Source organism: Callorhinus ursinus, unplaced genomic scaffold (genome assembly GCF_003265705.2).
Source record: "Callorhinus ursinus isolate GAN/ISIS: 27379988/994484 unplaced genomic scaffold, GSC_fseal_2.0 scaffold52, whole genome shotgun sequence".
Lineage (NCBI taxonomy): Eukaryota > Metazoa > Chordata > Mammalia > Carnivora > Otariidae > Callorhinus > Callorhinus ursinus.
The window spans coordinates 5,595,807-5,609,837 of NW_027397114.1; the positions used below are offsets into that span (position 1 = coordinate 5,595,807).

Sequence of the window (14,031 nt, forward strand, 5' to 3'; positions counted from 1 at the left end):
ACAGACAGCAAAACTGAAGCCCAGAGAAGTCAAGTGACCTGAGTTCACATAGCACACTGGGGCTGAGGCAGGATTTGGGCCCAGGGACTGACCACTGTGGTAGGCCGCCCCTCAGGAGCCTAGACTGCGGCTTGCCCTGACTCCCTGAGCTGGACCAGGGGGGCATCAGATGCCAGGAACGATCGGGGGACCTGCTGGGGTGTGCTTGCGCCTCGTGCAGGCCCCGCACTGACCCAGCAGGGGTCAGCCGGCGTGCAGCAGTCTGCCGAAGCACGCCAAGCACACTCAGGATGTCCAGGTACCTTCTCGGGACAGCTGCTTCCCTATTCTAAGGAACACTTTTACTCTGCTCTTCACTCAACTCTCTACATTTCTTAAAGAGCATGAGATCAGAAGCCTCTTGTGCCAGAGCCACGGAGTAATTCTAGTTCGAGTTTTTATGTCAGAGATGGACAGGCAAAAAGCAGTCAGGTTCGGCATAGAGAGCAAGGCTAGAGTGTGGGCCCAGGCCAGACAGCTTTCTCGGCTGTGCACCAGTCTGCTTGTGGAGGGACAGGAGCCCAAGGGAGGACGTTCTTGTGGTTCCGTGTGACACGTCTTACCAAGTGGACGAGAGTTACAACTGTGTACACGGAGGGAGGACTCGTCAGTCGGGGAAAACTGCTAAGCACAGGGCCCGGGGAGGGATCTGATCATCCTGCTCAGCTGGTTGAGGGAGAGCTTCAGACACTGCTGTTTGTTTCCTGGCCCCTTCGCTCTAACACCAAACCACACGTCCTACATCTCTCTGTGCTCCTGGAAGGCACTTGAATCGTTCCTGACAGTTTCACTTACTGGTATTTCCCCCCAGCTTCCAGAATTAGGGTTGAGTGAATGAGTCTTACTCTGCTTCTTAACAGTTTTTGAAAATCTTTCATTTTAGCATGTGTCCTTTATCTGCAGTGCCTCCCGGGCAGCCACCCTAGAGCCATGAGATTGTGGTTAAGTTGGCTTCAAAGGGTTTTTTTTTCCCATGGGCTCCAGCCAGTTATGTGAAAAGAGACCTGTGAGCACTTACTATATTATTACCCCAGCTTATATATACTTAGATTGCTTGTCTTTAGGCAGTTATCATGTTATATAGGCTATTGCCACAATTCTCTGGTTCTTCCTGGCTCTGTCCTACCCCAACAGAAGTGCCGGGTGGATGACATCCAGGGGCAGAACAAGGTGCAGGAGGATGAGGAAAGGCTGCCCCCCTGATTCCTGGTGGGTCGTGTGCAGCATGGAGGTGTGCAAATGGCCCAAGCAGTCTACTTAGACGGCATGGCAGCAGCGGCATTCTGCTACTTAGACGTATAGATAGGATGTCATGGTAATGAACCTCCCACACTGTTTCCCTGGATCAAATTCTCCTTTGTTTCAGGAGGCTAAGCCTTTTCTTTGTCTGACTTGTAAAAGAAGAGACTAGTACTGTTAAGCCCTTGATTTAAGAGCAGACACAAAGCCCTTCGTGTACTTTGCGGAGGGGGTATAACTTACCCTCCAGTGATGTGTGTTGTCCTGTCCACCTCTACCTCCGGAAGGACATGGAGAGAGGTGACCTGACAAGTGTCCTTCTGCACTGAAGTCCTCAGTGGTCTCGGGCATACACTGATGATAGGAAAAACCTTCCCAATGTCATACCTTTCAAGGCTGTTTCTGGAGGGGCCATCTGATTTTGCTTTTCAGAAGAGGTTTATCCTGGAGGCACTGCATCACCTTTGAATCTCGGAACAACTGGCAAGACCAGAGGCCACAGCAAAGGGGCTGCCCTGGAAGGTTGCCCGGCACGCTTTGAGGTTTTTCCACTGCTAGGACGACGGCCTGGGAATTTGCCTGGGATTTGAGGTCAGGCTGGCTCAGGTCCAGGATGTCAGAGGCCAGGTAGGGAACCACTAGGTGGGATGTAGCGGACTCTTGGGTGTCTCCCCTTTGCAGCTGGGGACACAGTAGAACTTGCAGAAGGAGATGGAGGTAACCAGAGAAGGCTTTCTGCAAGTGGGACAGCATGGTCCACACAGCTTGGCAAAGCGGTCACGGCTGGGCAGAGTGACCCTAATAGGATTTTAGACCCTGAAGGCAAAGCAGATCCTGTGACCATAACTGCCTGGTCCTGAATAATTGAGCAATTGCTACTTATGAGCCCCCCTCCCCACCCCTCAGCCCCAAGCAAAATGAACCTGAGTCAGTGTTAAGAGCGGATGACCTGACAGGTTCCAACTTAGTGAGGTGTAGCCGGTGAGCAGACCTGCCCTCTGAGCTCTCATGTCTGCTTGCCCAGTCATGTGATCAGCCATTCTGCCTGTGGCTAGCCACAGGTAAATTGAGCGCTGTTTATACCCTCCTGCTTGGTCTGGGAGCCCATGGCACAGCTGTCTGATCAGCCTAGGTAAGGCAAATCTCCTTTTGAATTTGTGCCTCCACCACCTTCCCACTGAACTTATTTTGCCCTAGATATTAGCATGGGCCCTGAGCTTTCCATTTAGCTGAATTGGTCAGTGGCCGTCTCTTATTTACCCTTCAATAAGAGTTGGGGAATTCTAGAACTAGAGGAGGCTCAGACTCCTCTGCTGCACTTCCCTGTCTTCCGGGGGCCGGGGGCAGTGGGGCGGGGGAACTATTGAGACGTTGGGGGACGTGTCATTCTCTCTCCCCAGAGCTGTTCAGGGGCAGACTCTACATAGTCTTCCTCACCTGATTGTGATCAGCAAGGTCTTCCTTTTATCTAGCTAGACTCTCCTATTCTAACTAAAGTCTGTTTCCTTCCCTTCATTTTTGCATCCACACAGAAGACTGATAAATTCTACGTCCTTTCACCGTTCCCTGGGACCTACCTACCTTCCTGTCAGCCATGTTTACCCATCTTCTGTGAGATCTCACTGGTTTCTGCATTCCTGTGGCAGAGCAATAATGGCCAATGAACGCCCAGTGCTAACTTTCCTGGGCATAGCCAAGGTTCTGTCCAGTTCCAGCTGTGTTTCTGGACCTGTAGGAGCCCTTTCATTCTGCCCACAGTCTTGGTCTTGCTCCCGGGATGACGTGACCTTTCTTAATTTAACATCACCTCCTTCATTTGGTATCTTTATTCTACCTTGTCCTGATTTACATCTTTCAATTCCTTGCCTCAGTTTAAGCTTCATTCACTGTTTCGTTTCTTCCTGCCCACCTTCCTTTTCCCCAAATTAGAAGTCCAGGGCAGTGACCCAATTGAATTTGGCTACAACCCTGCCAAGATTGAAACGCTAAAGGGTTTAGATCCTTGCTGAGTAGTGAATTGAATTTCCGTCTTCCCAAATTAAGCCAGTGCTTTTTTTTTTCTCTCACAACTTTATTTTGGAAGAATTTCAAACCTACAGAAAAGTTATAAGCACAATGCATACCCATTTATCTTCCACATAGACTCATCGATAACTTTTTGCCTACAGTTGTCAAATTTCTCTTCTCTCCTTCTGGGTGTTACATATGTGTGTGTCTAGACTTATATGTGCATCCGTATGTGTGTTTTGTTTATTTGTTTTGAACTGTTTGAAAATAAATGGCAAATATCATGACACTTTTTGCCCTTAACCACAATGGTATCTCCTGAGAATAAGACCATTCTTCTACATAATCACAATATCATTATTACCCTGAAGAAATTATCTATAATCCCATATCATCTAGTATCCAGTCCCTTTTCAAATTTCCCCTCTGATTGCTCTTTTTTTTTTTTTAAGATTTTTATTGTTTTTAAAGCAATCTCAACACCCAACATGGGGCTGGGGCTTACAACTCTGAGATCAGGAGTCACATGCTCTACTGACTGAGACAGCCAGGTGCCCCTTGTTTTTGTCCTTGAGTCAGAATCCAGTAAAGACTCTCGTTTGGTTATATCTTCTTATTTATTTATTTTTTTTAAAGATTTTATTTACTTATTTGAGAGAGCGAGAGAGCACAAGCAGGGGGAGTGGCAGTGGGAGAGGCAGAAGCAGACTCCCCACTGAGCAGGGAGCCCGATGCGGGGCTCAGTCCCAGGACCCTGAGATCATGACCTGAGCCAAAGGCAGACGCTTAACCGGCTCAGCCACCCAGGTGCCCCAGTTACGTCTTTTTAAAAAGTTTATCTAGAATTCCCCTTCCACTCGTGTTTTTGGTTTTTAATGACTTTGCAAATCAGCATGGACCAGTTCTGCCTTCTAGCTGTCCCACATTCTGGATTTTTCTGGGTGTTTTTTCATGGTGACATTTAACTTGCTCCTCTATCCCCTGTATTTCCTGCAAATGGAAAGTTAGGTCTGGGGCCTGATTTGATTCTGGTAAAACATTTCTAAGCAAGAACATTTCGTGGGTGAAGCTGTACATTTTATATCACTTTAGGAGGTATATTAGGTCAGAGTGTCCTTTACTAGTAAAGGCTAAACTTGATCACTTGAGGTGGTGACCACCAGACTTCCCACTGTAAAACTACATTATTCTTTTAATAAGTGGTTTATGGGGTGATACTTTGGCATTATTTAAAAATTCTGTTCCCTACAATGTTTCTGCCAGTGGTTTGGCACTCACTGATGACTCTTCCTAAGAGATTACTTTGGGATTGCATAAGGCTAGTTCTGAATTAGCATTTATGGACGTGAGTATGGACATGAGAAGTTCAAAAGAGGAATAAAAATTTTTTTCTTTTGGGTTTTGAAATCATAGGTTGGGGGGAAGGCAACAAAACAGGGTCAATCAAATTCTGTCAAAGACTAGGTATGTTGTGTGACTTGGTATTGGTAATTGAGTAATAGTTGCTTACACATGTATTGCTGTCTAGCAGTTTGCTTCAGGTCAGGGGAAGGCAGGCTGGATGGAGCTAAAAATAAGTCCTAGTTGGTTCACAAAGCAGAAATTATTTTGACTATTTGGGAGTTAGCTGTAATTCTGTTCTCATTTCCTTTTCTTCCTTTCACACAGTTTCCACTCTCCTCACTAAAAAAGGAATCTCATTTTTTAATTGTTTTCTTCTCCCCCTTGACCCATCCAAGATGCCCAGTGGGTAAAACAGTGTTCCCTGAGACCCAGGAATGAGCACCCTGATTCCTAGCAAGGGAAAGGACTAGAACTCTTCCAACCCGTGAACTAGTTCCTGAACCAAAGCAGCCAGGTGGTCATGATGATTGAGTCTGACAGTGGAACACAGGGGTGGGGATTCTATTCTCACAAGTCTTCTGGGGAACAAAGATCTGCATCTCCGTTTGCTCTGTGGCCCTGGAGAAATCAGTTCACCTCTTTACTTGAGGGTGCATCACAGGCCCCCACCTGTGACCCCTTGGAAGCTCTGCATCCTCTTCCATGGATGAGTTCACGCGAGTATAGGGTGCACACCTTCAGAGCAGGAATCAGCGAGTTTCAATCGCACATGTCCTCTCACAGGGTTTACTGTAGATGAACCTCCTTGATCTCTGGTTCTTCCTCCCCCTCACTTATCTTACAAGACTACCTGAGAGCTGACTGGATGTTGTGATTTCTTCTTGACTTGATAGGAATCAGACTGTTGTGAGAAGTGGAGATACTGAAGGGTTTATGCCTGTCCTCTGAGTTTATAGGCCACCCAGAGATTCGTCGCTCCCAAATAACCATGGGTGGGTTTTTTTGTGTTTTTTTGTGTTTTTTTTTTTTTTTTAAGATGGAGAGGGCTAGGCTCTGTGCTATTTATGCTATTCTTGCAGAGGCCGAGTGGCTCCCAAAGGAAAGCATGCTCCAATCACTAACTGCTAGTATTTTGTTTTGTTTTAAGGATGTTGAAATCCTACAGAACTCTTCAGAGAATTCAGATAAAAGGTGAAAAGTTCACACCACTTCCTTTTCTTCTAACTGCAGCTTCTTGAGAATTGAACAACCGTCTAAATAACTGTTGTCTACTCTTTATACACACACACGTCCGCGCACACACACTTGGGATAACCCTTTTCCCTCCTCGCTGATGCAAAGAGCATATTCTTTATTGTTTTCTGCACAGTGACCTCTCTAGATGGGTTTCTTCTGGCCCTTCTCTCCGGCTTCCCATAGATGTGGTCTGCGTGCTGGGAAGTCAGACACAGGGCCAGAAATGCTTTCACGTGAGATGCACTCTTAACCGTGGAATTAGCAATTAATTGAGAGGCTGGCTGAGTAGTTTTACATGCGTATACAACTATCATCACTCTTGTCTCTTTAGATAAGCCTCCTTGGTCCGGGAAATGTAACGTTCCTCTTCTTTCCTTCTTTCTTTTTAACTCTAGTTTCTGTAGCTTTTTCTCCCTGTTGTGGCTGAAGTGAGCTCTCTGCTTGGTGTTGAGTTTAAAGCCCCAGGTGTAATTTTCCTAGCTGGGATGGATGGGGTCTCCTTGGGCTTTCCAAGGAGGGCTTATGACTCTTGTATGGTCACATTGGGGATTTCAGTTTGACCACAACTTCCCTCCCAAACCCACACGTCCCTGAGTTAAGCAGCTCAGCGGCACCGGACCACAGGTTGCTCAGAAGACCGCCTACAGTGTTTAATCCCGACACAGAGACTGAAATGGAAAAAGAATCCCTATCAAGCTGCTGGAAGGAACTTCCCCTCCTTACTGCCATTCTGTTATTGGGGAAATGTTTAGAAATTCTGATTCCCTGGTTTACTTGGCTTCTCTCCAGATTAACATATCCCCCTCCCGCCTGGCCCCCAGCAGAAGTGCTGCATCATAGCTGGGGGGGGGGTGGGTGGCGGGACAGGGCAGGGCCTGCTCCCTTGATGGCCAGCCTTGTGCTTGGCCGCAGCTTCCTAGACTGCCCCGCCCCTGCCTGCTCCTCTTTCTGAAGGAAGATCAGTGACGGAAACAAGCAGATTGCAGAAAAACAACGTATCATAGGATCTCATTTTATTAAAAAGACGTGCATACATGCGTGCATGGGGAGAGATCAGGAAGGATGTGGACAGGGAGGCGATCTCTGGGCCGGGGACATGCAGTTTTAACTTCTCGGTTTTTGCTCATGTGCATTTTCTTATTTCCTCCAGTATAGTTACAGCTGCTGGTACTGGGAGCTCTATTTAAGAGGAGAGGCAGGGGACTAGTGCTAATAACGCTTCAAAGCCCAACAACGTGAGAAAGTGACTGACTCGTAGCTCACTTGTTAGACTAGCCAGTTGTTGAGTTTGGGCCACACGTATGATCTCATCGGCTGTCTTTCTGCCTTCTGCAGTCCTTCTTGGGTATTTTGGGATCACTGGGCCTCGTGTTAATGGAGGGTGGGGGAGAGTAGCCTTGTCTCATTTCCCAGGCTTCTACATTGCTTCAAAGGTGGTAACGTGAGTGACGTCCGCCCCCCCCCACCCCCCAGATGCCCAGCTGGGACCCTTTGGCCAGCGGCTGCTTTCTCCTTGTAAGCTGCCAAACTTCCACCGCACACTCTATCTCTGGCCAAGCTGAGAAAGGCAGCCATGAAAGCCGCACTTCCTGCATCATCTGCTGCCTTCCCCTGACCCCCGTCCTGCGCTTCTTCTGACTGTTGCCATCCTCCTCTGGGTTCCTGGGGTGAGGGTTTGCCGCGGTGGTCAGGCCTGAACCGGGGAGAGGAGGGAGCTGCAGAGACGGTTTGGTGGGCCTTCCGAAGTGGCTGGGGGGACCCCCGGGAGTTGTGTCTGGTAGCCTGGCCCCTAGGGATTACGGTGGCCTTGCACACTTCACCCCCGTCAGCAGCTTCGGGTGCTCCTCCTGTGTCACCAGTGCTTATAGGTTGGCTCGGCCTGGGCGCTCAGAATCTGCTCATCAGAGGAATCAGTCGGTCCATGGTGGTGCGCCAGGCCCCTCTTGGCCGCTCTCGGTCCAGTGCTTTGTCTGCTCTTTGCTTTCTGCTCTTGGAACTCCTCCCCCAACGCACAGACACCCGACCACCGGCCCTCTGCCCTCAGAGCTCCTGTCCCCACAGCCATACAAATGCAGCAGTTGGGAAACAGAACCGAGTGGCTCTGGAAGATAGCACCTAAGGCTTCTTATCTCCGGTGTGTGCTGTTTTGTTTTGTTTTTTCCATTTGCTGTTGCCCAAGAACCCAAGCATCCGCCACTACTCAGCTGCATGGTGAAATGGCCTGGCCCCGTGCCAGGGTACTTCGCCAGGTGGTTGGGCTGTGGAGGCTGCTGCATGCGATGGGCCGATAATACCCCACAGCGCTGTAAACAGGACACTCCACCCTCCTGCAGGCACCCAGCCGGTGCCCCGGCAGCCTGCTGCTTTGTCATGGCCCGTCATGATCTGGGCGTCCCTTCTCAGATAGGGGAGCTGATTGTCCTCTTGCCCTCCCCCCTGCTTCCCAAATCTGAGAGGGGTACTTTCCAGAAATGAAACCAGTTCAGCTTCCAACCACAAGCAACCGTTGTGACTTCTCAACGCTTCTTCGTTGACCATAATCACACAATGGCAGGGCGGAACCCAATCCCCAGATCTTTCCGGGATATCCATGAGGGAGAAGCCCATGAGGTCCCATTTCAACTACACTCGCTTGTGAGATTTCTTCGGGGACGTTGCCAGCTGAGCTAGGGCCCCCTGGGCAGCACAGGCACATGTAAGCCGCCTCTCCACCGTTTCCTCAAGGCAGCGTCCGTGCTGGGTTAGGCTGTCACCGGTCAAAGCTTTGATGCTAAAGAAGTACACCTTCCCAAAGGACAGTGTGGCTGGAACTCTTTCTGTGCGTCTTTTCTGGGCTGAATCCTTTTCTAGGCTCCTTTACCCCACCTTCTTTTTTTTTTTTTTTTAAAGATTTTATTTATTTATTTGACAGAGAGAGAGAGAGCGAGAGAGGGAACACAAGCAGGGGGAGTGGGAGAGGGAGAAGCCGGCTTCCCGCTGAGCAGGGAGCCGGATGTGGGGCTCCATCCCAGGACCCTGGGATCATGACCTGAGCGGAAGGCAGACGCTTAACGACTGAGCCACCCAGGCGCCCCTTTACCCCACCTTCTATCCTAAAGAATTGTGGAGGAGGGATGGTTTAAGTGACATGAAGTGGTTCAACATAATCTGCTTAGTGAAGACTTAAAAGCAGTTTTGCATCTCCCCTTCTTTTCTTAAAGGCATCAATTGGAAGTAACTGTAGGCTGGGATTGAGCTTCCGCTTGCCAAATGGGAGGGCAGGTCCAGGGAGGTTGGGTGTTGTTGGCTGCAGTCCCATCAGGAGGAAGGTAGAGCCTTGGTAAGAAGCGGGTCCCTCACATCTGAGTGTCTTGTGGATATTCGGGGGCCACACTGCTCCAGCCTGTTGCCCCTTGGAGGATGCATATTCGGGGGCCACACTGCTCCAGCCTGATGCCCCTCACTGTTTGATTCTAGCTTGCACTTGGGGGGAACTTGACACATCGGGTTAGCCCTTTCATCGGTTTTGGCGCCCATGTTAGCAGGTGCTCACCAAACCACTTAGGGCGAGGTTTCTGAAATAAGTGCTAAGTTTTCATTTCCTATCAAAATCTAGTTTTTCAAAAAGTACCCTCATTTTCTGGGCATGAAGGAAACCTGGCATTTTAATTCTCTTCAGAGGTGTCAGGACATGCCAAGAATTGGGGGCTGGGGAGGGGAAGTGGGGACTTGCTGAGGTCTCTGAGACAGAAGGTGATTCTGTCACCTTGTGACTGGTAGGAGCTGTATCAGCGGGAGGATGTGGTCACCCTAGAAATAAGGCTGAGGCCCGGCTGCCTCCTTGAGGGAAAAGAAGCTGAGGCAAGGCCTCCAGCTTGACCTGGATGCAGTGAGATCCTTGCAGGTCTGGCAGAGAGGAGGGCATCAGGGGCCACTGGTCCTGGATTGGGGTGCTCAGTTTCTCTCCATTCCTATTTCCTGCTCCCGTCTTGTTTTCTTCCTTTTTTAAAAAAATTAATTAATTATTTTTATTGTGTTACTTTTTTTGTATATGGAAGAGCAAGTCAGGACCCATGACGCCCTCAGAGTCTTTGTGAATCGCTTTGGTCAAAGGTAGCCAGAAAGCATGTAGAGTTGACCAAAGTGGGTGGTTGGATTCTCACCACGAATTCCAGGATTCTGGGTCCTCCTTCGCCCTAGGAGTACTGGGAGTACGGTCCCACCTCTGATGACTGCCCTTGAGATTGGATTCCTACTGTAGCTCATGAGTGGGGTGGGATATGAGGGGTAATGTGAACTGATACCAAATGGGTGTGGTTTAAATTGTCCCTGGGAGATAGTAGAATCCCAAGGTTTCAAAGACTTCAAAACTCAACCAACCCGAAAAACAGAAAGTCAGTACAGACACCTGGGCAATGCCTGCCATCAAAAGACTCCCTTCCCCGAAAAGGAGCTAAAAAGACAGTCCTTCCTGCAGGTGTCTAGGCAGGTGTCCCCTGCAACCTCAGAGAGTGTTCCTGATGTGGAAGGGCCAAGGCCAGGAGCCCGCGTGGGGTGACTGAAGAGGAAGGAGGCTTGGGTTTAGGCGTAGGACCACCTCGGACCTCGTGGGCAACTGAGTCCAGTCAGAGACCAGCCCTCTCTGGGGCTCGGTTCCCTTACAACCCCCCCAAGCTCCTTTTGGGGCTGATGGGAGAGTGAAGACCCATATGAAAGGACTGTGCAGATGGGGTGAACCTTAAAAGTTCTATATAAATACTGGAGAGCTCTCGTGGTCTCAGTAAGAGAAAAATCTCCAGGAGGCTTTTGCTGCAGTTTCTGCGGAGGGCTGGGCCTGGCTGTTCCCAGAGATCCCTCCTCCTCGCTGCTGAAGCAGCTGTCAGGACCACCGTGTTCTGGCCTTTATGCCAGCCTCTTGCTCATTGGCTTCCCACCTGCCTCTCTGCCGCTCTGTCATGTGTTCCCGTAAACTTGCTTTCTGGGGCTGCCGCCCGCCTCCTCCCTAGGCTCTCCCAGACGGTTTCAGAGGCCCACAGGGCAGCAGTGTTGTGTCTGACCTGCCTGCCAGCATGCGTCAAAACTTCCCCAAAATATCTGGATTGCCACCTCTTGATCTTAAACCCAGGACAGGAGAAAGAGTGGTTGACATGCTAGCGTGGGAGGTGAAGTTGGAGCTTGAACCCAGCGTGCCTATCACTGACTTTACTGGGTGACAAGGCACAGGAAGGAGAAGAGAGAGGCCAGGCCTTCCTGAGCCAGAGAAAGGTAGAGACAGGCAGCCCTAGGGGCTTTACTCGTGGGGGGCGGGTTGAGCATGGATGTGCAAGGCAGACAAACTTCGAATCCACGATATAATTAGAGCAGGTGTTCCCTTGTAGTAACGGTTTTTTGATTTTATATGAATACTTAAGCATCTGCCAAACACCAGCCCTATGTTCTCGGCACTGTGTGGGGTACAAAGATAAATTAGAGACAGTCCTTGGCCGCAGGTTGTTTATTATCTAGGAGTTAAAATACCCATAATCCAAGAGAGAGGATTCTAAGTACTAGAAGAGTACAAAGAGCTGGGGAAAATCAGAAAATCCTTCCAGGGAATCCAGACGGCTTTGTGGGTGTACAGGCAGTTAGGCTGGCCCCGATGCATGGGGCAGATTTCAACTCTGGGCCCCTGTGCAAAACCTCAGAGGAGGGAAGGCACAGGATATGGGTGGGAAATGGTTCATAGTACAGCTTGTCCAGGACATAGAGACGTTGAAGAGGAGTGAAATGTACAGGAAAGGTAAGTGGGACCAGAACATGAGGCCTTTGGCTACTGTCTTCGAAAACGAGCCTTTGAAGAGTTTTAACAGAAATGTTAAGGTCTTTTAAAAGGATATCTTGTAGGTCAATATATATTATTTGGAAGAGTGTTTATGGTATAAGGTGAAAGCATATTGCAAAACAATTTGTGTGGTATGGTCCCATTTTTTATTTTAAAACCTACACAGAGCAGTCAGGCTGACAAGGATCTCTCTCTCATAGTATTGCAGTGATTATCTCTGGACATTGCGATTTGAGGTTTTTCTTTTTGTTTAGGTATTTCCTGACTTTTCTGCAATTCACGCTTACTACTTTTGCGATGTGTCATTTTCTTTTGTTTTAAATGAACACATATGCTAGCTGAGGGAGAGGACTCAGAAATATGCCAGGAATTAGATAAAAACAGACTGAAAGTTATCCCTGCAGTAACATTTGTGATATCTAGATTGTGAGCAGGGAGACCCCTCAAGCGGACAACTGTATACCAACCTAGTGGGATATTATGTAGTCATTGGAAATGACAAATATGTAGATTGTTGATACCTGGAAATGGGTATATGAAATGGGTAGAACAAAGCAGAACATAATGTATATTTCACATTGATTACTACTGTGTCAAAATGTGTGTAAATACATAAACGAATTTGGAGAATATACAGTGTTACTAGTATCTCCTTTTCTATCATGGTAAATGCTTAACATAAATTTTACCATTTAACCATTTTAAGTTCATAATTCAGTGGCATTAAGTACATTCACGATACTGTGCAACCATCCCCACCATCCATTTCTAGAACATTATCATCATGCCAAGCAGAAACTCTGTGCCCATAAATAATAACTCCCCATTCCCTTCACCCCCTAAGTCCCTGGTAACCTCTATTCTGCTTTCTGTTCCTATGAGTTTGCCTCACAGAAGTGGAATCATACAATATTTGTCCTTTTACGTCTGTTTTATTTCACTTAGTATAATGTTTTGAAGTTTCGTTGTATTGTAGAATGTATCAGAATTTCATCCCCCTTTGAGACTAATGATCCATCGCATGTATACGCCACATTTGGTTTATCCATTCATCTGTTGATGGACATTTGGTGCTTCTGCCTTTCGGTTGTTGTGAATAGCACTGCTATGAACAGGAGTGCGCAAGACCCTGCTTTCAGTTCTTTTGTATATTTACCTAGAAGCGCAATGGCTGGATTGTATGGTAATTTTATGTTTGATTTTTTGAGGAACTGCCAACCTGTTGGTGTCTTTTTAATATAAAGCTCTTCAAGTTTATTTATACCTACGATCCCCAGTTCCTTTTGCTGTGCTAGAGGCACACATGAATCATCAAGGGATTACTACAGATGTGAAAATGTTTTGCTCTGTTTAAAGGAAAGAGGTTTTACAGATCTTAAGATAGTAGAATGTTTTGAATGTGGCCGTGGAAAGCAGGGTCAACCCAGATAGATGATTGAAACTTACAGATGATTCCAGAACCCTTACATTTTATCAACAGTCTCAATTTTTACCTTCTCCCGAAAAGCTTTAACCAAGGTAAAAATTAAATAGTTGGATTTATAATTGCTTTATTTTTGTCCCATTTAGCCAGAAGAGGGGAGACAGAGGAGGGAACCAAAAGACTGATTTTCCTGAGCTGGATTCCTCCATCCCGGAGGGTTGAAAGGAGTTCTATTGTTCTCTTTGTCTCAGTCACCTAGGTTCCCTGAGCTAACCAGTCATGAAGAAAGTATGAAGAGTCCTTCAGTTAATTGGGTTGAATTTGTGCAGTGCTTAGGAGCCCTGCAGTGGGTGCTGGAGAGAGGCAGAGCAAGGGTTGAAAGATTGGTTTGGGGCATCTTAGAGTTCCCTCGTTAATGATGGGAAACAGTCCTGCTCTCGGGAACTCTATCCGAGACTTAGGAGTTCAGGGCTCATAGTCCACTAGGAACAGGAAAAAGATACAAGACATTTACAAAATAACCCCTTGTCTAAAGTAAAATGGTATAAATTGTTTCCAGTGATAAAGGCCAGCTGGTTAAGTCGGAAAAGCTCTGGTCAGACTGTATTGGCTTTTATGGGCCGCTTCAAAGAATCTTTTAGGAGGGAGGTGGGTACAAGTGAAGACGTGGCCATCAGGTGAGGATTTCCTAGGAGACAGGAGGTTGGTTAGCTCGCCTCCTTCCTCCATGCTGATGCCAAGGTATGCGGGCTGTGCTCTCTTCCAGCCAGCGTCCCATGCTCCGTGGCCCCAGAAAAGTCAGTGTGTAGGCCTCAGCCACCCCAGGTCCGGCGTACATTCTCCCTGGACACCATCCTCAGCTCCTACCTTCTGGGCCAGTGGCCACGAGATGCCGATGGGGCCTTCACCTGCTGTACCAATGACAAAGCCACCCAGGTAATGA

The 14,031-nt window shown here is 48.1% G+C and overlaps 1 protein-coding gene across 3 annotated transcripts in view; it reads left to right on the forward strand.

Moving 5' to 3' along the window:
* The window catches only part of FAM117A (family with sequence similarity 117 member A), a 43,428-nt gene that overhangs the window by 10,789 nt on the left and 18,608 nt on the right, over positions 1-14,031 (forward strand). Inside the window, exons 1-2 of one of the 3 annotated variants that reach the window (XM_025859168.2) lie at positions 11,533-11,623; positions 13,855-14,024. In XM_025859168.2, coding sequence (XP_025714953.1) covers positions 11,548-11,623; positions 13,855-14,024 — 246 coding nt within the window. In that variant the 5' untranslated portion in view covers positions 11,533-11,547. Of the gene's footprint in view, positions 1-11,532; positions 11,624-13,098; positions 13,184-13,854; positions 14,025-14,031 lie in introns of those variants that run through there. The other 2 variants (XM_073883766.1, XM_025859167.2) reach the window with 2 other exon arrangements.